The sequence below is a fragment of the Bemisia tabaci genome, chromosome 6, assembly GCF_918797505.1.
Source record: "Bemisia tabaci chromosome 6, PGI_BMITA_v3".
Taxonomy (NCBI): Eukaryota; Metazoa; Arthropoda; class Insecta; order Hemiptera; family Aleyrodidae; genus Bemisia; species Bemisia tabaci.
This window is the reverse complement of record NC_092798.1, coordinates 30,340,178-30,367,193: the sequence shown is the minus strand read 5'-3', so window position 1 is coordinate 30,367,193 and position 27,016 is coordinate 30,340,178. Positions and strand designations below refer to the sequence as shown.

At 40.0% G+C, this 27,016-nt stretch overlaps 1 protein-coding gene across 5 annotated transcripts in view; it reads right to left on the bottom strand.

The window, feature by feature from the left end:
* Window positions 1-22,365, bottom strand: part of LOC109034453 (ATP-sensitive inward rectifier potassium channel 12) — a 33,277-nt gene extending 10,912 nt beyond the window's left edge. Inside the window, exons 1-3 of one of the 5 annotated variants that reach the window (XM_072301669.1) lie at window positions 21,878-22,365; window positions 7,747-8,404; window positions 4,449-4,551 (exon numbers count right to left, since the gene is read on the bottom strand). In XM_072301669.1, the coding sequence (XP_072157770.1) occupies window positions 4,449-4,551; window positions 7,747-7,859 (216 nt within the window). In that variant the 5' untranslated portion in view covers window positions 7,860-8,404; window positions 21,878-22,365. Of the gene's footprint in view, window positions 1-4,448; window positions 4,552-7,746; window positions 8,405-20,715; window positions 21,039-21,061; window positions 21,255-21,877 lie in introns of those variants that run through there. The other 4 variants (XM_072301670.1, XM_072301672.1, XM_072301673.1 and 1 more) reach the window with 4 other exon arrangements.
* Between the last annotated feature and the right edge of the window lie 4,651 nt (window positions 22,366-27,016).

Sequence of the window (27,016 nt, the reverse complement as noted above, 5' to 3'; positions counted from 1 at the left end):
GCGCTTTTTCATAAAAATACTTCGCACCGCTGTTTGTAATTGTATTATGAATAAATTAGCCTTATCTCATTGCTGCCAAATTGCAGGTGACAAAAATGAGGAATCGTGAAACGGCATATTCATGAGAAAAAGTTTACGCTCGGACACGATTAAAGTTTTACGATATTATTTCATTCATGGGAAACATAAAGTCGACGTAAATTTATACTTAAGGCGTACTGGCCAAGCGCTCTGTAAACTTTGTTTCCTGTTTTTTCTCCTCTCTTGTTTTATTCATAGTTTTCTGGCGAAATATCCCTATTTTAAAATGGATGTGTTCATCGTGTGCATGGCTCTCGCTTCGTTTTGTGTTGAAAGACAAAGACATGAAAATCGTAATCTGCTGTATCAGAGAGCACTTTAATCGCATCAAAACTGCGGCTTGGCGAAAAATTTGTTCGCTTGGTTCGGTGTCAAAATTAGGTTTTAGAAGGGAAAATCGCCTTAGCAGAGCAGTCACCCGCAGTTACAAATAAAATTATTTCCAATAGGTACAATGCGGCTTCAACCTCCTCCTTCTTTTCTATTAATTCATGTTTTCTTTCTTTTTTTTTAGAATAAATCTTCTGATTATAAATCTATCTTGACAAGACCCAATTCATGGTATACCTTAATATTTTGGTTGGCTTCCGATAAACTGAGGTTAACGTTCACCATAATGTTAACCCAGAAAATGTTTTAATAATTACTGAAAATTTTTAATATTACTTTAAAAGTCTACCGAGATGCAATCTTCCCGAAAGAAATATTTGTGTTAATTTTCAAACCAAATTTGGCACCGCTGGTATGCAACTTTCCCACGCATCACGTTTCAGCAAACCTCGGTTTATAAAAATGAGGTCCGTTGGGAACTTTCTAATCCTCTCACTCATTATTACGAGTTGTATACTGTGCATGAAAACTTCAAAGTTGTGCAGATTTTTCTTAGATGATCAGTTTCAGACTTACATTCTTTGACTTGGGCTCTGCCTTATTTTGGAAGCAAGGGCCTTATATGAAGGACATCAGGGGAGGGGGGGGGGGCTCAAGGGGTGCCTGACGTGTATATCTGTCGAGGGGGAGGGGGATTCAGCCAAACCTGTAGGTTCCCAGTGACGGTTAAAGCTGCCCGAAGCCTGACATATCTAAAAATTGAAAAGTAATGGACAAAATTGCAGTTCATTTCTTTCTATTCTCCAAATAACTTTCTAACATTTCAAATTATTTTTCTGATTTTCCTTGGTCGGTTGGTTGCCTTTTTTTTTAGATTGGGGGAAGGTTGTTTCAATCCGACTTCATTTTTAAGAGGAGGCCCGAGAGGTACCCAATAGGAACCTATTGTGGGAGTGGGAGAAGGATGAAAAAATCAGAAAAACTACCTAATGTTATTGGTGGATGGTCAATCACGTTTTCTGACAGTTATTTCTATCATCAGACCCTACATATATCTTTCCTCAGATTGATAAGGCGCTTGAGGATCAGACGGTCATTTATGATCATTTTAGCCGACATCGTTTGTTTTCAGTTTCCCGAAAAGATTTTTTTCCATTATCTAGAGCGCCAGCCAAAAATAATTACGCTACCTAATAGGTCAAAGACAGAAGAAATTTTGAATGGACACTGGATCACACTAAATCTTTCGACGAAATTATTTTCTGAGGGCAAAAAGGTATCCAACTTTAGGTCAACTGCACGGTGCAATTCGATGTGACACGCACAAGCACAAGACAATCCGAATCCCGATAATTAAAGAAGACGAGGGCAATGACGAAACGAGCAATAGGTGACACGACATCAAAAGCGACTTTCCGCCCAGTAATTGGTTCTCTGTTTATGCACGAAAGTTGCCAAAAATCGTAAACGGCTCTTAAAATCCTCCGAGCGCATCAACATAAATTCGGGCTGGGTCTCCGATTTGACGACGAAGCGCCGCCCGTCTGTTGGTTCCCGGCCAAAAGCCACCAGACAAACGTGCAGCGTAAAACGATTTTAGATTAAAGGGAAGTCGACAAGTTATAGACCATACAGTATTCAGTTTCCCGTTTGTGAATTTGTGAAATTACGACTCTTTTGTCTCGTACGAGACGCGCGGCACATGCTGCTTTCATACGATGCATGATACCACATCCATGCTTGAGACATCCCAAACCGGAGCGCAGAGCAGAGCTCGAAGATGCTCTCGGGACAGTGGCTTGGCGTGTTTTGCGATTTATCGATTGATCTGCTATTTGAACCTATAGGAAAGGATCGATGATAATATACGATTATAATATCGATAATAAAGGACAACAGATCGATAACAATCGATCCTTTACCATAGCTTCAAATGGTGAAATACCGATAATCTATCATTATACCTCGTCACTGTCTGCACGGAAAAAAATGGATTGCTGATTTAGCAATTAAATTGTTAAAAGAGGTGTCTGACATGTTTCAAATGTACATTTTACAATAGTGAAAAGCTAATATACTCACGGGGGTAGTTATATTATCATTTTTTATTGTAAAATGTACATTGAAACATGTCAGACATTTTTTTAACTACAAGATTGTTGAATCAACAATTTTATTTTTTTCTGTGTGGAACTACTACAGTCTAATCGCGAGAGCCACGTAAGTATTCCCGCCGTATCGGCGCGTTCGAGCCGTATTCCTGTAGGGGGAGAGGGAAAGGAGATTGATCCGAAAGTTTGATGGGTCTAAACAGAGTAGCCTTTTAGTGTTTAGATCCTAAAATATTAAGAAATACCCATATTAGCTGATCTAGTTGTGTCTTTAAGGAATTGCAAGCACTCAAAATTTATCAATTATAGGAATAAACACGAGTTTGCAAAGAAGAAAAAGGTGATACCACGATAGGTAAAAAAGAAGAAGAAAACTGGTCAATATAACTGGCGTCCTATACTGCAAAATTAAAGGCCAACTTTTCTCAGATGTTCATTTACAAATGATTGTGCCTCAAAGAAAAAACGAGAGTGTGGATAAAGGGTACTAGTAAGGCAGACATCGATAGATAAATGAGGTTGAATACAAGATAATATGAAAGGCTAATATTCATGCCTGTCGAGAGGCATTCTCTGGAAGCAAACCTCCGTTCCAGAGGCGTGGTGTACCGAGCTTTGCAATGTATCGATTGATCTACCATTTAAACCTATGAAAAAAGATCGATAAACAGGGTATTCGCGACGAACACCTTAATAGTTGATTCTTTACCGCAGCTTCAAAGGGAGAAATAAGGATGATCGATCATACACGCCTCGCCTCTGCTCTATTCCTGCCTTTTTCATTCGGAGCAGTAGTTTTGGCGAAAAATCTCGTGAAGGCTTAAGGGATAAGCAGGGGCGTAGCTAGGAAATTTCTCTGGGGGGGGGGGCATGGGACCACCTCTCGTAGTGAAGAGAGCGGGGGGGAGGTGAGGAATGGAGGATTCCGTTTTTCTGGGGGGGGGGGGGCACGAGATTTCTGGGGGGGCCAGCCCCCCCCAGGACCCCCCTAGCTACGCCTATGGGGATAAGAAAGAAAATATCGGTTTAGGGAGTCTCTCATGATTGGCTCTGCTTTTCGTGCCTTCGGTGGACAATTCTAATGTTTTTGACATCCCGTATGAAGAAGATTCACTGTCTCCGTGCTCGCAGACTACATAGCTAAAATGTAGGTAAACGGCAAAGCAGCGACAGAATAAACGCGCCCAACGCTTCCCCCGCGATTTCCGCTACAACCATGGAATGCTTTTGATCTTACATTGATCTTACACTGAACTTACATTGATCTTACATTTTGATATTTACGTAGGCGCATATCTCATTATCTCATTTGATCTTGCACCGCGTTGACTACAAAGAACCGACGACGTGGTAGAAATGAGGAGCTTGGGGGACAATGTGCACTAGTGCAGTTTCTGCTATTTCAAGAAATACGTGTTTAAAACTTCAAAATCACATGGAGCCTTATGGCGGAAAGGAAGTTCAAACTCACTTGTCGATGCTTTAACGTTGGATTTTAGTTGTGATTTTTTCACAGAATATACTTTCAAACTAGTTTTAGTTAAGTTCATGAATATCTCAATTTTTAAAAAGAAAACTGCACTTATGCGCCTTGTCCTCCAAGCCCCTTAAACATACCCTTCATCATATGTAAAAATGGTGAAAACGCATCATCTCAACCTATGGAGGTTTCTAAATTACACGCGGAAATACAACGCGATACAAGACAGGTCTATAACAAGCTGGATCACGAGCATACACACACACAAAACGGCTGCAAGTTGGATAAAAGTGTAAACAAAATTAGCAGAGAGGTGGGAGAAAAGTACAACGCTACAAAAAATTCCATTCTATAGTCAGTGTTTTTAAGTATTTCTTGGTAGCTATTTTCTCCTTTTAAATGGCTTTAATAGAAAATTATGTCTTACAAACCAAGGTGTATCTTACCTGCAAATATTTTCTTCTTCTTTTAGCGACATTTCCTTGTACAACGTTACAATCACCATGTTTGAAAACAACCCGCCTCGAGCAATATCGTGTTTGTCGATATCTGTAAAAATCAAATTGACCGTACAAATTCTATATCGATAATAAAACAGAATGACACCAGCAAGTGAAACAGATTGAAATACAAGCACGTACGGAATACAATTTTACGGAAGACCTAAATACTGAGTGGCAAAAACTGTTGATACGGTCTAACTAACTCCTTTAAATTTCAAAAAATGTGCTTAGAGATATTTTTGAGAGTTGAAAATCAACAGGTATTGTGAACTCACCGAAAAAATGACCTTGATTTTTTTGATAAGTAGGGTCAAAAAATAATCATTGAGTTTTTTAAACATGATTTTGTTGCACTCCTTTTTAAGGTACTCTAGTATTTTGTAGTTGATAACATGAAATGTTCAAATGATGCAAATAAAATAAATCAATAAATCAAATCATTAAAAAAAATCGGATTTTGACAGGATTACAGAAAACGTCATCAATAATAGTGTTTCAAAGAAAGAGTTGCGAGCGGCTCATTATAATTTTTTGCCAATGCAAAGTATTAAATTGCATTGAATATGTTTAGCGCTAGACAGTAGTGATTAGAATTTTAAACAGTTTTTTCTCCAAACTACGTATTTTGAATAGCAAACCTGAAACTACCGTGACTCCAGTTCGGTTTGACATTTTCCGTTATTATTCACTCTAAAATTTGTGTAGAAAACCTCTCTATACTCTGGTATTAATAACTCAATTTCAGTTTTTGTGGAATAAGGTTCCTTTCCCAATGGACGGTTACACTATGAATCAAATCTCAATCCTGTAACTATGGAAGTATGCGTGTGGGGTGTGTCAAAACCAGGCGAATTGAATTGATCGATGCAAGCAATCCAAAAATGTAAGATTCTCTCCTTCGTGGAAACCAATAGATGATTTTTTTTTTTTAACGTGGTGGAAATTAATTCCTTCATCATTCAAAAGTCGCAAAATTTATTGTAAATCGGCGCACGCGTATTTTTTGTGCACTATCAGTCTTTCCAAACCTTTTTTTCTTCTTTTTTTTCCCCCCAAACCTGTTTGATATCTTTAAAGAGGTGTACGAGAGCGCGTGGAAGATGGAAAGACATACATACGCATGCAAAGATTTGTCCTTCCTATGATAGTAGATTTCTTTATCTCAACAAGCCTGCAGCGCATGTTGCCGCTCTAAGAATTGAAGGCGGATTTCATTTCGCTGAGTTTGTGAGCATTAAGCATAAAAGGATATTAAATTATTTATCTCTTTTCACTATGAAATGTCGTACTTATAAAACTTTGTAAATGGAAATGAGCAACCAAGACGACGCAATGGTACAATGCTTACTTATCATTTTCGTCGAACAAAAAATAAATTAATTCAATTCAACTTCGCACGTTTTCAGAGTGTGATTGACACTTCGCTTCGCGCGTAGCAAAGAGGAGGTGATTAATTCCAACGACAGGGCATGAACCTTGCTTCATATTAGATGGATTTCATTTTCATAGGTGTATATTAACGTTAATTTGGCTCCTCCATGAAGATGCCCCCTCACGACCAGATTTTATCGGATCAAAATTTTATTCTCAGTCCGTGTAAAACTACACCCGTGCCTGGAGGTGCTCCCAAGCAGCTGAGATTTAGCTCCTTGGCTAAACCTTCAGCTTTCAGCTACTGTGCCCGACAATCCAGACATGCGCTACTAAAAATCCTAATCACGGAACTTAGACTTACAATTATTTTTTTTAAATGGACGAGGTCTAAAATGTTCCTTTTGTTACAAAAATGTGTTAGTCATTCGCGACCATTGGGACCGCGTTTAGGACACGTGGACAAATTGTGAACCTTTGTTTTTGACAATTTTTTTAAGACATTCCGTCAATTTTTCTATATATTACGGCTCCTTGGTAATTGATAGGTACTCCTATGCAGAGATATTTTCAAGGAGGAATCGAGACAAGGAAACTCAGCCCATTGATTTTGTAAGAAAGATGTTGTTCGAAGAACGAAAGATACAAAAAGAGATTGAGGAATCCCAGTTTCCGAAAATCTCTACCCTGACGGATTTCAGAGGCGATTAGGTGCCGCAGAGCGCCCTAGAGCGCTGTAAAAGCGACTTATACATACACACACATCTGGTTTGAAGACATACACATACATTTTTCTTCAAATATATGCAATGCATGTTATTGGAATATAGAAGAGAGAATCAGGAAAGATGCAAACCATAGCGAAAAGAGGAGAAAGACGAAAAAGAGAGATAAGAACAACAATCAAGAAACAAAACTACTACATGGCCATTCAAAACAAAAACAACAATGCTATGACAACCACTAGATACAACAGACATCAAATATAAAAATCAAGCGATAATTTTTTTCTAACACTGTGAGTCAGTTTTTGAAACTTTTTGCAGACTCGGCGTCGATCCATCGATTCTCAACGAACATTTTGATCAGAATCCATGGGTTGGCGTTTGTACAATAAAAAACAGCAAGCTACTCTGTCTATCTCGAACTCGATTTATAGGCCTGTACGAATTATGCGTGTATTGCTACCGCTTTACTTCCTGCTACTGAAATTTCCATCCCTTACGACAGGCAAACCATGCCTTCGGAGGCAATTTTCGTCAACTGAGAGCCCTATATTTATATTTGAGGCAACACTATGTCCTCTTTAACTGCAACGCCAGTATCTGACAAAGTAGACCTACAAACACCTCGCCAACACTTGTTGCACAAGCACATGAAGACAAAATCAAACCATGTCAATACAAGCAGAGCTTTTTCCCGTGTACAAAAGTTCATTCACGAGCTTTGACAGAGTAAATTTTTCCTCGTGCGGATGAAACGGTGCAGAAACAAACACGGAGTAAGCAGTTGCGATTCTTCAAAGTTGGCGCCAGTGTTTTCCCACCACTTAAAAGCATGCAAAACAATCGATTTTTGCAGTGGAAAGGCGTGAATGATCCGATCATCGACATTTCCCCAGTTGAAGCTATGGTAAAGACTCGATTATTAAGGTGTCCGCTGCGAACAACCCTGTTCATCGACCCTTTTCCACAGGTTTAGTGGCAGATCAATCAATATACTGCCACCCCACTGAGTTCTTGGTAAGGCGGCTTGCTTCACCTAAAATCGATATTTTTAATGGGTTTAAATGGAGGAAAACGGTGTTGCCAAATTTCAAGAATCGCCACTGGAGGGAAGGAAGCGGGGGTGCCGGCTGACAAACAGGTACCTTCGAATGATGCTCTCGAACCAAGCATTCATGGAGTTGCGACTTCGGCAACTTGGCTGCAGCATGGCCATCAGCGACGCGAACAGCGAGTCCAACTTCAACGGAACGATCATAAAGTCACGGAGAAAAATGCCGGCACAGAGGAACAAACTTGGCGGGCTGAAATTCGGATCGGATCAAACTTCACTGCAACGCCCGACTACGCACCGTATCACTTCGGTCGACGAACGGGCGAATTCGGGAGACAATTAATTGATTAGCCGAGAACAATGGGATGCGAACTGGCGAATGACCGGCCGACAGAACACATGCCGCCCGGTGGTTTTCTGCACAATCCTCGCAATTAACGTAACACTTTTCGGTTACGAGGGAATTACGATGCCGCACTTCGGGGGGCGAGCGGGCCGCTTTTTTGTAACTTTCACAGGATTACGGTTCAAAAGGTATTGTTTCCGAGGGGCTTGTGGCAATAAATGTGATTAGGGGCTATCTGACTATTGGCAATTGCACAACCGCGTTCTTAAACTTATTGCTGAGTGTTTATCGTTGATTTAAAGAGGGTCATTTCCTTGTCTGCAAATGGAGTCATCCTGTCCTGCTTTCATTCCATGTGAGAGTGGTACATCTTGGAAATTCATCCTCACACCTTCTCCTCTGTCTTTTCGTCGTCAATTATAGGATATCAATAAGATATCGATAATTTCATCGCCCGGCTGACAAAAGAACGTATCTGCACATTGAGATGAGCCCGGAAAAGCACTACAGCGTGTACGAAAGACAGGGTTCATTGCTAATGTAGTTACGCTCTTGTGTCAGGAGGGTGACAATTTATTCAAAATACAAGTATACAATCAACGGAACTATATTAAATGGGGTATAGAGATTTCCGCGAATAAAATGTTCCGTGTACCTACCTCTTATTCTGGTTTCAGAGCTGTCTGGTTACAGAATAAAGAAAATGACAATTCCCTGACATTTCCCTGATTCCCCTGACACATTCTGGTGAAATTTCCTGACACTTGAGGATGTGCCAGATGCTTAAAAAGACAGAATTTGAAATAGTTTTCAGGCAAAATTTGTTGTTCGAAACGTCAAACTTGACAATTTTTCCCTCATTTTCCCTGACTTTTTAAAATTCCCTAACATTTCCCCGTATTCCCTGACTGTGGCAACCCTGCTGGTTTCCTTAAACTATTTCTCATTAATTCGTTGTTCCATAGGTACATGGAACAACGAATTAATGAGGCAGGGCCGGATTAAGAGGTTGGCCACATGGGCCGCGGCCCATGGCGGTATAATGTAGGAGGCGGCAAATCGTGCAATCTTTTTGAATGTAGGTATCAAAAAAAGAGAGAAAAAAAATCGGATTCAGGAAATAAATTACAAACGAGAAAAGACGACAAAACCTCTCATTTCCTCAGAGTAAATGTATAGTAATTTCTAATTTTGTCGTCTCTCGGTGATACAAGAGACAACACCTTCAATTAGTCGAGTTAAGAGAGAAACCAAACACGCAATTTGACTTGGAACGGAGCGGCGCGGCGCGGCGGTCAGCATGAAACGCATAGCGCCTACAAGACTGCATGAATACTTCACGCATTGCGCTCAAACACATGTCGGTCAGCAGCGGTCGGCGTGAAACGCATAGCGCCTACAAGACTGCATGAATACTTTACGCATTGCGCCAACACAGTGCGGTCGGCGCGGCGGGGCAAGTTAAAATTTTTAACCACATTTATGTTTGTTCTTTCATAATTTTTTCGTTCGTTTTTTATGAATGGAAGGCTTTGTCCAAACAAAGATGGGTTTACGGAACTGAACTTTTGTTAGTGTTGACAGGGCTTTCACAAAAAATGTACCTAACACTAGTAAACGCGTCTCATACACCCCTCCTCCACCGCCACGTTCACTTGATGATTTTTATAGATCGTAATCGACGGATCACACGGGTGAGATTATATTGATATCGATTGGTTCAATATGTAACCACAGCCTCAAAAGTCAATTTAGAAATCTGAGCTAACGGGTCTTATGTGATTGAATTTTTACTCGCTGGCAATGAAAAAGTGAAATTGTTAGGAATTTTCTCATTTTCAGCTTCTCCAAATTAAATCCTAAAATTTTTGTTAGAGGTTATGTTCTATTGTTTTGAACCAAACGATATATCGAACCACAGTCGAATACGATCTATTGATGTTTCAAAAATAAATGAGAAGGGGGCGGAAAAATGCGGGCGGCCCATGGGCGCGGGCGGCAGGTAGGTTAAATCCGGCTCTGTGTGCCTTCCTATTTTGTCTGCAATTCTAGATTGAAGAGGTATGACTATTAAAAACGGAAACTTTGGTTAGGTATTGGAGATATTCGGCAAGGTCAGCAATTAAGTGGAGGAAAAACCGGAACTACAAAGTTCGTGAAGAGTATGAATACCTAGAAGTTTGGCTGGATCAAGATTGGAGTTGGATCGGGCCACCGGCGATCGTAATTTGCAAGGAAGGGGAGCTATCGCAATGGGAGACGCAGTTCTCTGGGATCTTAGAATTTCAAAGGAGCATTAAAATAAAAGGAGGATTTACAGCACCATCGTAATGAACATTATAACCTATGGAAGGGCGGCTCGACAGTTGAAGGAGACATCTGAGAAAAACCTAAGAGCAACTGGATTGGACTTTTTGGTGGCAACACGCAAGATATCAAAACCGAGGCAATGACTTTGGTACCTATATGGTGGGCTTAGGCAGAGGATTTCGCGGATGGTTGGTTGCCCAAACAGAGGCGGATCCAGCAATTTGGCAACACTGAATTTCCTCCATTTAAACCTATGCTAATTAATCGATTCCTGTCGGAGCACGTGGCTCCTCCAAGAATCGATACATTTCCATAGGTTTAAATGGAGGAAATCCGGTGTTGCCAAATTGCTGGATCCGCCAATATGCCCAAAGAGTAATCCAGTGGGTTCCTCCCGGTCCGGGAGGAATGCGGGGCACAATGAATCGAGTCAACTTTTTTGAACCTCGAAGTTTTCGTATAAACGGAGTTACAAGCGTTTAAAGTTTCCAAATTTTGTCCGACCTCTCCCATAGGCTCGATCCATTGTGCGGCGTGGACGTTCAGTAATAGAATGCTAGGGAATGGAAGGAGGAAGAGATCAGATGGTGTCATTTGGCGAATTCAGGAGGGCGTAGGGGGCGTACGCCCCTCCCCCTCCCCCATTGGCAAGAAAAAGGGGAGAAGAGGAGGAAGAGGAAGGAGAGAAGGACGAAGAAAACGAAGGAAACAACGAAGTAAACAAGAAGGAAGAACGCTTATATTATTTTGGTTACTATTAATAGCGAAATTGACTCAAACTGAATTTTAGATGCTTTAAGATTTCAAAAATTTTGCCGGATAGCCCATGACTTCTCTTGAGCTGAGTGAATCTTATGTTTACTCCTACTTTAGTGTTCTCCGCCATAACATTTCCATTTTTAATAATGAAATGTGTATAAAAAACAAGGAAAGTGCAGATGAACGCACACTGAAAACTGAGGTTATTTCAAATACGTGCATCAAATGAATTGCGAGTGCAAAATTATTGCATGAAGCTATTAAACTGTCAAGTTCATCTAATTCTCAGTTGATCACTTGCTCGAGTATTTGCGATGTCGAAGGGGTCGCGAAACAACAACAACAGCACCACGGTAAATCGCAGAATACCGAGGAAAATCGAAAATCCCACCTCAATCATTTTACTTTTCTCATTTCCTACCAGAGGGCTACGCCCCATGACCGCTTCGCAGTCCAACTCCCGAAACGCTTCGCGCCTTGTGCGTTACTCGTATTTTATTCTTTTAAGAGGAAACTAGAGAAGACACCGCCTTGAAACTTGTTGCAATTTCCTTTAGATTATAGAGAGCATACTCAAACAATTTCAAGTCAGAATGATTCTTCATTCCGGCAAAAATGAAATCGCTGATTTAACAATTTTGTAGTTAAAAAAAGTGCTCGACATGTTTCAGTGTACATTTGACAATAAAAAAATGTTATTGTAACCACCTTCATGGTTAAATTAATATTCCACTGTTGTGAAATTTACATTCGAAACATGTCGGACATAGTTTTTGACAATTTAATTGTTAAATTAGCAATCCACACTGAAAAAAAAAAAAAAAACACATTGGATCTAGAGTCCAGACTCTTGAAAATATTGACAAGGAAAAGGACTCTTGATTCAATCGGATTTAAGCTTAAATCAAAAGGGAATCCGCTCAAATTAAGAGGCTTGGTTCTTGATATGAGCTAAAATCTGATTGAATCAAGGGTATTTTTTCTTGTCGATATTTTTAAGAGTCTGGACTCTAGATCCAATGTGTTTTTTTTCCAGTGAATTTTTCCCGTGATTTTCAGTTAAAAATGAGACATGTGAATAATCTAGGCAACGTCTGATGTTGTCGGGCTGATTTTGATGCAAATATTACTTGATAGTTGCATTCTCTACATATGGAGCAAATCCTCCATTGCCAAATCACCCTGCATTAGGCGAGTTTTCCAAGATCATGATTGCATCCCGTGGCGGGGCGCAGAAGCGCCCTTGGGCGTTTGGCAGGGACGAAGTGAGAGATGAAAGTGCTCGTGAGATATTAAGACAATGAGACGGAAAGTTCAACGGTTTGACGTCATTACTACGACGGCGACGGCGGGCGCGGCATTCGGTATTTACACGGGAGACGCGACGACCCGTGCCGCGGAGGGGGCTGGGGGCTGGGGGCTCGTTAGCGAAAACAAATCGGACCAAATAGTTGGGCTGATTTATAGCGTCTCCTCGCGCGCCAGTCTCCCACGCAATGTTTCCAGAGTGCTCCCGAAAATTGACCACTTTGGAAAGCGTCTTGGGTCGAAAAAAAAATTGTTGGAAACTCAGTGACGGTGTAGTCCAGTACCACATGTACAAATAAGAGGTCCCGTGTGCAGCTTCGTGGGTAAAATTGTTGTGATATGTCATTGTGTAGTGAGTACATGGGTGGATTCTGGCACAAGGGGGGGGGGGGGGCCCTAGGGTGCGTCAAAAAAAATGAAAGTCTGAAATGTTCCGCTCCCCAGGCGGCAATCGATGACGTTTGGTAAAAAAACATGTTTGCCAAAATTTGGGCCAATTTCAACCATTTTAAATGGTGCCAAAGGTCAATTTTGTGACGAAATTATGATATTTTGGTTTAGACCTCGATTTCGTACAAAAAACTCGATTTTACGCTGAAATCGTGCGTTTACGAGAAAAATGCCAAAGAACTCGACTTGTAGAGAATGAAATTTTACATTAGGAGGACGTCTTTGTAACCGATAAAAAACAAATTGAATTAGAAAAACTCAACTCGGTATTTATTTTTTTGGTCCTCAGAATTTCCGAGGTCTTACAAAGTAGAGGTTTAAAAGACTCATTTTTCACGAAAATAAGTCGAAAGAGGGTATAAATGAACTGCAGGCAAGTGTTGAGGATGCAAATGTCATCAGAACTTCCTCAGTTTCAAAAAAAGTTCCAACTATTTTGTACAATCCTCCAAAAAGTGTACGGCTCGAGAAGCAGGATCGTGCTATAATAGTAAGGGGAAAGTGCGGTTTGACCGGGAAAAATTGCGTTACAAACTTTCCCTACCTATGTAATCGTCATCAGTAGGTCCTCCTGAACAACTTCCTAAAAGTTAAAAATGGCCCGACCCCGGAACACCCCTCAAAAAAGTTAAAATTGAAAATGGCGGCCGTAATAAGAGGGTCCGGGAAATCGGTATTTTAAAATGCCCATTCTGTCTCATCATGCGAGGTATCATTTCCTATGTTATTTTGGTCGTAGATTTCATAAATGAATTCCGCAAGGCCCCTTCTGAGCTTACGTTTTTCTCGATAGTCGTATGTTTCCTTAAATTTCCTTTATTAAATACATTTATAACATCAAATTTAAGTTTCTTGGCCATAAATACATGAAAATAAAGACACTTCACTTTCCTTGTTCCTTCGGTGAATATTTAAAAAAATGCAACCTCCTGCCTTTCACATTTGGCCGCCATCTTTGATTTGGAGCGCCCCCTTTGGCCGGAGGGCCTTGCGGAATTCATTTATGAAATCTACGACCAAAATAACATAGGAAATGATACCTCGCATGATGAGACAGAATGGGCATTTTAAAATACCGATTTCCCGGACCCTCTTATTACGGCCGCCATTTTCAATTTTAACTTTTTTGAGGGGTGTTCCGGGGTCGGGCCATTTTTAACTTTTAGGAAGTTGTTCAGGAGGACCTACTGATGACGATTACATAGGTAGGGAAAGTTTGTAACGCAATTTTTCCCGGTCAAACCGCACTTTCCCCTTACTATTATAGCACGATCCTGCTTCTCGAGCCGTACACTTTTTGGAGGATTGTACAAAATAGTTGGAACTTTTTTTGAAACTGAGGAAGTTCTGATGACATTTGCATCCTCAACACTTGCCTGCAGTTCATTTATACCCTCTTTCGACTTATTTTCGTGAAAAATGAGTCTTTTAAACCTCTACTTTGTAAGACCTCGGAAATTCTGAGGACCAAAAAAATAAATACCGAGTTGAGTTTTTCTAATTCAATTTGTTTTTTATCGGTTACAAAGACGTCCTCCTAATGTAAAATTTCATTCTCTACAAGTCGAGTTCTTTGGCATTTTTCTCGTAAACGCACGATTTCAGCGTAAAATCGAGTTTTTTGTACGAAATCGAGGTCTAAACCAAAATATCATAATTTCGTCACAAAATTGACCTTTGGCACCATTTAAAATGGTTGAAATTGGCCCAAATTTTGGCAAACATGTTTTTTTACCAAACGTCATCGATTGCCGCCTGGGGAGCGGAACATTTCAGACTTTCATTTTTTTTGACGCACCCTAGGGGGCCCCCTCCATTCTCGCCAGAAAAATATTAGAGGGAAAATGGGAAGTAAGGCAGCAGTAGTAAGGTAAGTTTATTTTTAAAGCGGTGCTTTAGCATCTAAGGCCATTTACACCTCTGTGTGTTTACATGGAAATCAAGGTTATATCAGTGAAAAATACACAAGGGCTGAGGGGGAAGGTTAAATTTTAAGTTTAGTGGAGCGCATGAATTCAAAAAGTTTTACAGGATGAGTATTCAGCTGAAGTAAATTTTTAAGAGAGGGTAAGGGGCAGAGAAGAGAGGGGCGTAGGAAAGAAGATGGAAGGACGCTTACATTATTTGGTTATTATTTATGACGAAATTGACTCAAAATGCTTATTAAGTGCTTTGAAATTTCGATATCGTTCTGACAGATGCCCCGCACCCCCCTTTCGCCCCCCTGTTGAAAGTACCTGGATCCGCCTGAGGGTGAGTGGTGGAAAAGCCGAGGGAAGGAGGGGAACCAGACTCCCTGCGACCCCTCGCCCTTCCCACCATTGCATAATTTTTATAAGCTTAATTTTCTGATAATTTTTGGTGTTTTCGGGACTTTTTCCTCTGAATCTCCCTCTCCTATGAGAAATGTTTGACCGAAGGTACCTTCTTCCCTTCCTCACGTATTCTACGTAACGTTGACCACTTTACAAACATTCCTCGTTATTTACTTTGCTAACTACTAAAATTTCTAGAGAACACTAAAATTGTGTGATCAGAAACGTTAATACGCGGTAGATTCAACCGTAAAAATATCCGCAAAACATTAATTATTACAAACGTCAGCTACTCGTGAGAACTCATGATTCTGAAGTTCCTGTTTTCGGTAATTTTAAGAGTCATTCCTAAAACCATTTGCTCTCTATCGTCTGTCGATAAATGTCAGGGTCCGCAGGTATATGGAAAACAAAATCGTTAGTATTCTCTGTAAAGTCATTAAATAACGGAAGCAAAAGAGGGAAGTGGGAAGTGGGGTCGCTATAGAGCCACATTCAAGTGTTATTCTCTAAATAAGGTAATTATTGCCAAGTTTACTTATCCGTAACCCTCTGACTGATGATACATTTTAAAATTTACAATCGCATATTATTTATCTTCTACTGGGCGTCTTTACAGCAAAATTTGGGGAGAAGGGGCAAAAATCGATCGGGGGAGGAAATTTCCTGATCCAGAGGGCAGGAGCGAGGGCAAAGCAAGTATGAGGCGCCAAAATGTTTCTTTAAAAAAAGGGATGATATTCTGCCGTGCCAAGGAAAAACGCCGTATGAACCCTCAGACGTTGCCAAATTTCCTTCGGTAAATCACGAATTTCAGGGGAAATTTGTAAAAAATTTTCCTCGAATTTTTTAGATAATTTTTTTGCAAGTTCACCTAAAGTTCCTGAAAATTTCAATGAAAAATATTCACATCTTTCCTCAAAAATAAACATTTTATTGAAGGAAATTTGGCAACTCTCGAATGTTCATACGGCGTTTTTCCTTAGCACGGCAGTAATCAACCCAAGAAACAATAGAAAAGTGCGTCTTACGGGCACCGAATTTTCCTGTAGAGGGCTTCCTTGGGTGGAGGAAACCCCAAACCTCCTCTCTTTTTTCCGCATTTCGTCACTCCAAAGTTTCAGCCCACGAAAAAAAAAAACCGAGTAAAAATCCTCCTTACTCTCGGAAATTCGCGGGACGTCGAAACAATGCGAGGCCTCCTGACACAGAACTGCAGGCGGGAAAACGCGCGCGCGTGTTCGCATAGCAGTTTGCATAGCTCCGAATTCGTAGCGCGCCACCGCACCGCACCGGGTCCAGGCGTCCTCATGACACAGATAATCGATTACGTCGTTAAGTTTTATTGCTGCGCTCTTGTTTATAATGAGTCCTTTACTCGGATGAATCGATTACATCTTATTAGTTTATTCGGAGCTTTTTTAGAATTTGGCACGCTCGCACGTTAAGCTCGGCTGATTCAGGAAAATGACCCGCCTTTAGCGAACGTAACCGATTTAAAAATAACCGTAGTACTTTCACCGCGACCCCAGCAGCATTGATTGATAAATTGACTATTTCTGCCAAACGGAACTATGTGCGTGAAGAAATGAGCCCTGAGACCCATAAGAATATATGCATAACAGGGCTCACGTCATGATGCACATAGTTCCGTTTGGCAGAAATACGTCCAAATGAAATGGAAGAGGAATGTCTGACGGTCATAGCAAAAAAGTAAGGCCTCATTTCCTACAGGTATAGTTATTGCTCTATTGAAACTGACCCGCTGAACAATAAGGGTGTTTGCTTTGATTTTTTGCAATAACGACACGGAGTCAAGGCAACAACGGGCCGATTATTGAAATTGATGGACAAAGCGATAGACAAAGAAGACATATAGGGAGTATGGAGTGATCATAGTGGTTGAAACGCGGGTGGTTCTTATAGAAGGGGGAAAATGATCGGCTAACTATAGGTTCTACTGTCGGTTGCCGTTAGTTAGTCTTTATCCATTGCAGCCGACCGCTTTTACCAATAGGATCGCTCCATTCTCTCGATGTCTTCTTTGTCTATTGTTATGTCTATGAATCTTAATAATCAGTCGGCAGGTCAGATTTAGTTTCAATATAAGTTGAATGAACTAGTACTGGATCGCAATCAAGAAGATAGCAAGTACTACAGCACGTGTTCTCTAATCACGATTCATTACGTTCTAAGTGTGTGTCAGATTCTTTTTTCGATCAAACTGATGATTAGCATTGTTGTGAAACATTTCCTAAAATACATAAAAAAACGAGCCAAAAAGAATTGAGCCACAAACGCATTGTTAGCCAACGCAACGCGCGATGAATGCAACGCAGTAATGATGATAATGCCTTGATATACAACAAAATTCGTGCTTGAAAGATGTCCGTGTTGCATATACACGCAAATGTAGGCGTCCCTGCGGATCCTACTGAAGAGCGTATCCTCCCAGCGCCAGAGGCGGATCCAGGAATTTGGCAACACCGGATTTCTTCAATTTAAACCTATGCTAAATAATCGATCTTGTCGGAGCACTTGCCCCCTCTGAGAATCGATACATTTCCATAGGTTTAAATGGAGAAAAAACAATGTTGCCAATTTGCTGGATCCGCTAATGCCTAGCGCTGCCGCACCTAGGTCGCCGGCGACAATCACGCTAGTAAATCCGGAATAGACGCCAAACGGTTCTTGTCGCTATTGCTCCCTTTATTTTATGCCCTTTATTGCTCTCGGAGACACAACTCATCAGTAACTTGTACCTGTGTGTGGCTGGAGTACCTTCATTTTTGATACATCTAAACGAATATAAGTTGAATTAGGAGGGCTTTGCCATTATAATTTGAATTTTGTTTCACATACTAGCTATGGCTTGGTGCATTGCCTGGACTCTTTGGGAATGTACCGTGCTATTTTTCATAGTTTCTGCGTCTTTTATGTGCCTCAAACATTGTAAGATTACGCACTTTCTAGCCTGTGAAGATTATTTAGGGACATTTTCTCTACTGTTGAAGACTATATATGTAAGGGAGCTGATGGGTGATGTAGGGGGCTTCAGCCTTCGCAAGTTCCTCTTAAAGCGACACCACTAAGCGAAGGTCCGCTGAAGCCTTCACAAAAGAGCCCTGCATATCAAGCATTTACTTCCATTTAAAAACACATTGATTTTTGAAAGATTTGAGTGAGCACGTGGTAATAGTTGAAGGATGATTCTCGGTGCGAAACAACAATAGACTTGCGGGGCTCATGAATATTACAGAAGATGTGCCAAAAAGCCTCTAACAATACACGTAGTTACTAAAAAAGTTACAAAACATTCGAAAATTTTCCTCGCCACAACCGTCGTGGAAATTTTTTCCTCTACTGAAAAATTATGAGAACTTATGGAAACGGCAACATCAGCAAATTTCATAAACGATTACTCGTTCGTATCAATGACCCCATTTAGAGCTATTGTTAACGGTGTTGTGCTAATTTTTGGGAGTGGGAGAGGGCTTGCACAATACTATCTAAAATATTACAAAATCTTGCTCTGTCCATTGTGCGCGGAAAACATCAATGCTTCATTATAAACTAATAAACATTTTGACGATTTTCAAAATAGCCACACGTTTAGATTTTCTAAAAAAGCTTTAACAAAAGGGCCCAATCGCTCAAAAATTTTTTAGGCCGTGAAAATTATTATGTCGCGCATGGGGAAAAATGCCCAATGCCGCATTAGAATGGAGAAAATAGTTAGTTAGTATATTTTAAGACATTCAGCGCCACAGGCTATTAACGTCTTTACAGAGAATTTTGAAAATGGGAGTATATACGAAAATTTATATTTTTAAATTAAGAGAGGTGAAGAGTTTCAGAATTTTGGTAGTAATATTGGGTTCATCGCATGTAAGCGGGTTTTTTGCTAAAGTGGGAGAGCTTTTATGAATTTAATTTATTCATTTTAAGGGGGCTAAAAGCACTTGGAATTCGGGTAGGGGCACATTTTATTTGGACGCTCCATATTTCCCTTACGTATCCCTGAGTGGAATCCTAACCTCAAAATCGGTTTTGACAAAAATTACTCCGGTTTTGGAGTAGGTGGGTCACCCACTTTAAGGCAACAGGTGATTTCGTAAGTGAAACAAGAAGAACTGTCAAAAGAATAGATGTTTTGTGATATTAAGGACAATTTACCCCGGTAAATGAAAAAAAATATATTAGAGTGTCTTTCTCTGGCTTTTAGTAGCTCTTGACGAATATCTCATGGATAGGAATAAACGAGTTGTATAATGAAGTTAACAACTTCAGCCCCTGAATTTCAATCTGAGCAGAAGGACAAGAGTGGAGAGAGTTTTTGGGATGAAAAGTTGGTTGCAGTTTAGTCTTAAAATTCTCTTATCGATGGAAACTTTCCTCGCTTCGCAAAAAGTCAAAAGTTCGCGTCAAGTTGAACAATTTCAAAAATAAGTGCGTAACGACTTACGAGTGTTGTTTCTCTGTCAAATTTTGAGATAAACGAATGAGAGAGCACTTTCATTGCAAAATTTCCTCACACTACGCTCGAATCACGGTTCGTCTGCTCGAGCGGCGGGTATCTCCTGCACCCTTTAATGGAGCGCCTTCAAATTCGACAGATGCAACTAAACGTACAGATGAGACCTGATCTTCACGGGACAGTTGTATGTACCGAAATTCGAATATTTCTACAGGGTAATGTTGACAGGCGCGGCAAAATCTAATCAATCTCTTGCCTCATTACGAATGATTACGTTTTGACTACGAAGGCCGGGAGTCTAGGTGGAAAAGACTATTTGAATAATAGGGTGCTGTATGATTTTTATTGAAGTGAGAACGGATTGATTCAATCTCAATAAGGAGTTTTTAATCGCAATATAACTGACGCTTTCTCCTTTGGTGCCAATTGTTTTACCGCTTGAGCATATTAGAGGATTCTTGGTAGCTGATTGTTTTCCACATACATACATGTTGGTCACTTTATGGCACTCCCTCGCGCTCTACGACTCCTAACATCCACTGCTGATTGTTTCCCAATTTTCAAAATAAATAGTGAGCAAAGTTTCTTATTTTTTTTATTTATTTATTTTTTTGGTAGGAGAGTTCTAATCAATTATCTTGAAGGAATTTTATGGTACGTCCCGAATTGATAGAAATGGAAATATTTTTCCCTCTCTGTACAACGAGCTTCTTTAACTTAGATCTTACCTAGTCATCCCAACTCAAACAATTTTTTAAGGCAAAAGAATACATTTTCAGAGGAGCAAATAGATTTTTTACATACTTTTCATCAATTTCAACAGTTTTCAAACAAAATTCACCCGCGTTGAATCGATTGCTCGGGCCCAACTGAACAATCCCCGCCAACATAACAGCTATAATTTTTCACTGAAAGGTACACTCATTCATTCAAATAAGAACTTATATTGGTTAGAAAAATAAGTTTAAGGGCGAAATTTTCACTTCATTGCCACGGAAAAATTTGTAAAATTAAATAGCTGACAGCAGTTTGACTCTTGGCATCTTGTAATGATGACAACACTTAAAAGTAAAATTTCAGTACGTACACACCTACCTACAATCCAAATTCATGGGTATAAGCGTATGATTTTTCCCATATTTACTCATGCTTTTTAGAATATGCTTAGAGAGCCACCGTTTAAACTGTAAATCACTCGTTTGTGGTGTTTCAAAATAACTACTCTTACTTCATTTGTCTAAAATCAACATTATTCTAGAAATTTTCGCAGAATTACTTTTTCACAGAGAAGAAAAATCACGGTAGTTCAGGAACACGTAAAAAATTAAGACTCAAAGAGAGGGGTACTTTTTCAGACCATCAGCAACGAAATGCTGGCACACGACTAAGAATTGAACACTTTCCTTAACTAGGTGGGTAAATGTTAGAAGGCAATAATCACATTTTAAGTATATTCCGCATGACAGTAAGTGGTCAGTGGTCCCACGCATATCAGCCGAATTCCTGCGAGCGCCGGGCGGTGCTGTGTGATAAGATGCTGCTGTAATAACTTCAAAATGAAGACACAATAAACAATAGGTGTCCGCGAGAAAAATCAATCTATTACGAGGTTATTCATTACGACTGTCGGTGTTCTGTCAAAAGCAAAAATGAAAAAATTATGAAAGAGGTTAATTTACGAATATTCTCTCATCGACATAGAAGACTAGCTTTATTTTTATAAAAAGCGCCTGGTGTGAAGAATCTAAGGATCCTTCTCAGAGTAAGTTGGACATTCGGAGATCGAGAGCCCAGGTGAATCATTTTCATTCATCCAAGTTTTGTTGGATTCCTGATGATATTTTAGGAAATCAGCAACTGATTCTAATTTTTTTTTCAGTTTCTACTGCTGGTGTAACCGAAAGATGTGAGTGAGTTTTGTTGTCTCGCTAAAAAACAAGGAGCTAAATAGAAGTAAATAAAAAATAGTTCCCATTTTATGCCTTTGTTCATTGGGAAACGAGCTTTATCCGTTAACATGTGGCTATCAATTGAATTTGAACCGTAAAAGACGGATTTAAAGGGAAGTATTGTCAACATCGGGAACACTTTGTAACCGTTTATATTTTATTTTAAAATGGAGAGAATAATAAAGAATAAGAGCTTGAGGAAGCGACTTATAAATAAAAAGGGATAAAAATAATAGTATTAGAAAATATTAAAATTGGTCGAAAGAATATTAGTCGCATAAGTATGAGAAAAATAGAGTTATCCGCACTTGAGGGACAATGAAACATGTTTCTTAAATTCCGAACCGCACGTGTGCTTCGAGTATCATTATAAAAATAGATTAACGAGTCGAAACATTTTCCGGAACACTTGATTTCACCAAAAAGGCCCTCCGTTTGAGAGCCCGGTACAGTTGATCCATCACGATTTTCCCGTCATCAAAACGAACAGCACATATACACCAAAAATTAGAATGAACCCTAAGGTCTAAAAAATTAAATTGGCGTAATCGAGAAATCGAAAAAGCGAAGAACAAAATAAAAAAAAAAAAAATATGAAAAACTAGAACGGTAAATATCCCGCGACACGAGCACCTCGCGCAAACTAAAAGCGGCGAACACGAGAAAGACACCGAAAGAAACTGATAGAGACGCATAGACGCCAAGAGGGAGAGAGAAGACTGGCGGGGATGGAAATAATGGGAAGAAGAAGAAGGCGAAATTAAATGTTAATGTTACACGATTTCGATTGAACAATTAAAAACGTTCGGGCCCGAGCTCGCGAGAGGTTTGCCAAACCCTGTCCGCAGGCGTGAGCCAAAAGGCACCCACGGAAATTATTACTCGAAATAGGTTTGATTTTGCGCGTTACGCGCTGCGGGGGGGGGGAGGCAATGCGTCCCCCGTGATATTTTACGAAAATTGAGCTTCCGCGTCTCATTAGGTGGGCATCGAAGTCGCCGCGTACAGCGCTTCGTCATGGAAATTTGTCTGCGTCGCACAGTGGATCGAGTCAATCGGAGACGTCGGACATAACATTTTTGAATGAAACAACAAAATTTGATGTTTATTTTGTCACATTTGAAATTTGCGGGAGTGCAACTTGATGAAAATTTCACGAGAAAACCAACGGGACCAATTTTGGAACCCTAAAGTTTATAAACAGAGTAATATAAGCGTTTAAAGTTTCCAAATTTTGCCCGACCTCTCCTATTGACTCGAATCCACTGTGCGTCGTCTCGCATGATGCACAAGTTTGGCCGATAATTGAGGGGCTCGGAGGAAAAGGCGCATAAGTGCAGTTTTTGCTGTTTCGAGAAATACTTATTCGAAGTTTCGAAATTACATGGATCTTTACGGCGGAAAGAAAGTTCGAACTGACTTTCCGATCCTTGAAAATCGGAATTTGGGAGCAAGTTTCTCACAGAGTATGCATGAAGGTTAGTTTTACTTGAAATCATTAATATCTCAATTTTTTTCAAAAACTGCACTTATGCACCTTTTCCTCCAAGCCCCTCGATTAGAGTCTCGATGATTCGCATTATATGGAGATTTATCCGCAGAAAATTATGGAATGGTCTCCCTGAGTGATGAAAACCCTTGTTTAACGCATCAAAAAGGCTGAATGTTTTGGAAGTCATATTTCATATTTGGACTGCATTTTGCAATGAAGAACGGCCTATAATTTCTGGCGTGTCGTGACAACATATATCTGCATAGGGAAGGTAATGGCTTATATGTTCTTTCTAAAATAAGCCAGATATTGTAGTTCCTAATTGCAAAATATAGTTCATTTATTCTATATACCGCTAAAATTGTGACGGACGTGAAGCACATTTTTAAAAAGCAAAATCCCTGTTGCCACTTTCTTTCTCTTGACGTAACCAGTTGCATGTGAAGCAACACTGCCTTGCCAAGGAAGAACGCCGTATGAACATTCGAGAGTTTCCAAATTTCCCCGGATAAAACATGTATTTGTGACGAAATTTAAGCATATGTTTCCTGGAAAAGTTTAGATATTTTAGATTAAATTGCGAACAAAATAGTCTGAAAAATTGGAAGAAAAATATTTACAATTTCCCAAATAAATTCGTATTTTATCAGAGGAAATTTGGCAACGCCTAGAGTTTTATACGGCGTTCTTCCTTAGCACGGCAGAACAGCATATAAGTAAAGTCCACGCTAAATAAGTTTACGCTACCTACTAGTTCTGTTTTTGGACTGCGACAGAGGATGAGCCTAACCATCTTGATTCTTGCATTTTCTTCCCATGTAAAAGTGACCTTTGACGATCTTCTGCCGTAGCCTAGAAGTGCGTGAACTTATTTGGCGTAAACTCTAAAATCGTATCGAACAATGGCGTCATGAATGAGTTGGCATCATGTGCCGTTTAATTCAAGACAAATGATGACTTAAAACACTTACACCACTTGACATCGGTAACATTAAGCAATGCTATGTAGAGAACGCAGAGAATGCATGATATGAGGCGTTAAAAGGCGCTAAAGTATTAAAGGGTCACGTCAGAGGATTTACAATACAGGGATTAAAGTTACCTACGATTGTTACGCAACAGATTGGTAAAAGGAAGAGCATTCCAATGTCGCTAACCTTGCAAACATAAACGATCATCTAAACTAGTTTCACCTCTACTCCCAATAAACTATGAATTCAAGACGAAAATTACCGTCGCAAAGTTTACTTTTTGCAAAGAATGTACCATTGTACCTAAGTGGCACAATCCCAGCAACACTGAAATGCTCTTAGTTCCTTTTTGCAAAATGCGATCCAATTGGTTGTTGGTGCAAAAAAATAGTTTCCCACAACCTGCTGCACAATGCTCCAGTGACCATGTAAGTTGGCCCGAGCACTAACTTTTCGGGAAGAAAGCCTTTCCCCTAGGTACCTGGTCTCTCACTTAATATCCGCCCGAGTTTCGCATATCTTCCGTTTCTCCTCATCGCAGCTTCCATCCAACCGCAATTGCCCGGAAACTAGGACCGCGCATCTTATCTGATAAAATCGTTCGCCCTTCAGAGCGATTTTGGGGGGTTAGGTTAGACTAGTCGATGAGTCAACTGTTGATCTAATTTCATTACGTGAACGAAGAAGAAAAACGGGGTAAAAAATCACTAATGTGTGATCAATTTTCAAGGACAATTCTGAAATTTCTCCTACGATTTTAAATAGATTAAAACGCGTAATATCGAAAACCTAAGCTCAGATTCGGAATCCTTGTGAAAAATTGATGAGATTTTATGCATCATATTATGTTAGAATAGCGTGAAGGAAAGAGGTTTAATGACGTAAAAAAAACCACTAATGTGTGATCAATTTTCAAGGACAATTCTGTAATTTCTCCAACGATTTTAAATAGATTAAAACGCGTAATATCGAAAATCTAAGCTCAGATTCGGATTCCTCGTGAAAAATCGATGAGAATTCATGTATCATTATGTTAAAATAGCGTGAAGGAAAAAGGTTTAACGACGCGTATAGATTCTGTCATACTACCCGTTTGAACTACGCCGCCGCGCAGGTCGCCCGAGATAAAACCGAACGGCGAGGCGCCGGCCGGCGCTAAGCATTCGGTTTCGTCCCGAGGAATTCCTCACGATAAATTCTTATTCTTCCTCCTCCGCTGACCCACTGAGCACTACCCATGTTGCCACGTTGGATTCATATGCTCGAATCAGTATGTCTACGTTACGTCTCTTTCCTTCACGCTATGCTCGGGTATGGTACATGAAATTGTATCAATTTTTAACGAGGAATCCGAATCTGAACTTCGATTTTGGGTATCACGCGTTTTAAGTCAAATTTTCCTAATTCGAAAATCTGAAATGACTGACGTGGCTTAAAATGCCATCTCGGCTCCTGTTCGATGGATTTTCCTGAAATTCGATGTCAGGGTATGATACATGTAATCGCATCGATTTTCTACGAGGAATCCTAATCTGAACATCGATTTTGGGTATCACGCGTTTTAAGTAAAATGTTTCAACTTCAAAAATCCGAAATGACTGAAGTGGCTTAAAATGCCATTTCGGCTCCTGTTCGATGGATTCTCCTGAAATTCGGTGTCAGGGTATGATACATGAAATCGCATCGATTTTTTACGAGGAATCCGAATCTGAGCTTCAATTTTGGGGATCACGCGTCTTAAATCAAAAGCTGTCAAAATTCAAAAAATTCAAAATCCGAAAATCCGAAATGGCTTAAAATGCTATCTCGGCCCCTGTTCGATGGATTTTTCTGAAATTCGGTGTCAGGAGGTATTTTTCGACGGGAAACTCGAATGTATAGTCCATTTTTTAAAATTCTCAAATTCAAGATGGCGGACGTGGGCTAAAATGCTATCTCGGTTCCTGTTTGTTGGAGTCTTGTGAAACGCGGTATCACACGGTATTTTTCAACGGAAAACTCGAATTATTAGTCAATTTTTTAAAACTCTCAACTCCAAAATGTTGGATGTGGCCTAAAATGAGCCCCGGTTCTGGCCTCCGTTTCTGTTCGTTAGAGCTTTGTGAACCGCGGGATCAGGGGTACTTTTCGACGGGAAACTCGAATTTTTAGTCGATTTTTGAAAATTCTCAAATCCAAGATGGCGGACGTGGCCTAAAATGCTATGTCGGCTCCTGTTCGATGGATTTTTTTAAAACTCGGTGTCTGGGGTATTTTTCGACCGGAAACTCGAATTTTTACTATGTTTAAAAATTTTCAAATCCAAGATTGCGGACGTGGCCTAAAATGCTATGTCGGCTCCTGTTCGATAGATTTATGGCGCCCCTTACTACATGCCTACTCTTGTACTTCTGTACAGCCGCAAATTTAGGGTCAAGGGGCGCCTGACCGTCTATGGACCAGGTGGAGTTTTTGTCCTGAATATTTACCTTTAGACGGCAATTCTCTTTATATTTTGTCTATGGTTTTTATACCCCCCCCCCCTTTCTCGCGGACTATCTTTTCACTTTTCTTGCCTCCTTTTTCCTTCCATTTCCCCCTTCTTCCTTGCTTTCACTGCCCAACCTTGTTTCCTTTTCCTTTTTTCCCCTTGTCCTTTCTTCCCTTTCTTTCCTTTTCCTTTTCCCCCTTTTTTTCCCTCTCTTCTTCTTTTGTGGCACCCCCCAAAGGGGCGAGGGGAGGAGGTGCGGGTTAAAGTCGGACATCGTTGGTTTAACAATCTGGAAGTAATAAGAAGTCACGTTTTGCGAGGAAAACATTTTGTGCATCGATAGAGGAGTAATTTTACTGCTCAATTGATGAATATAGATACTTTGATAATTAAAAGTTACTCTTGATAGAAGGAAGAGTACTGAAGGTAATCTAAAAATAAAGTTATAAATATAATATAAAATTATGAAAGAACAAACATAAATGTGGTTTGATAATTTTAACTTCTGCCGCCT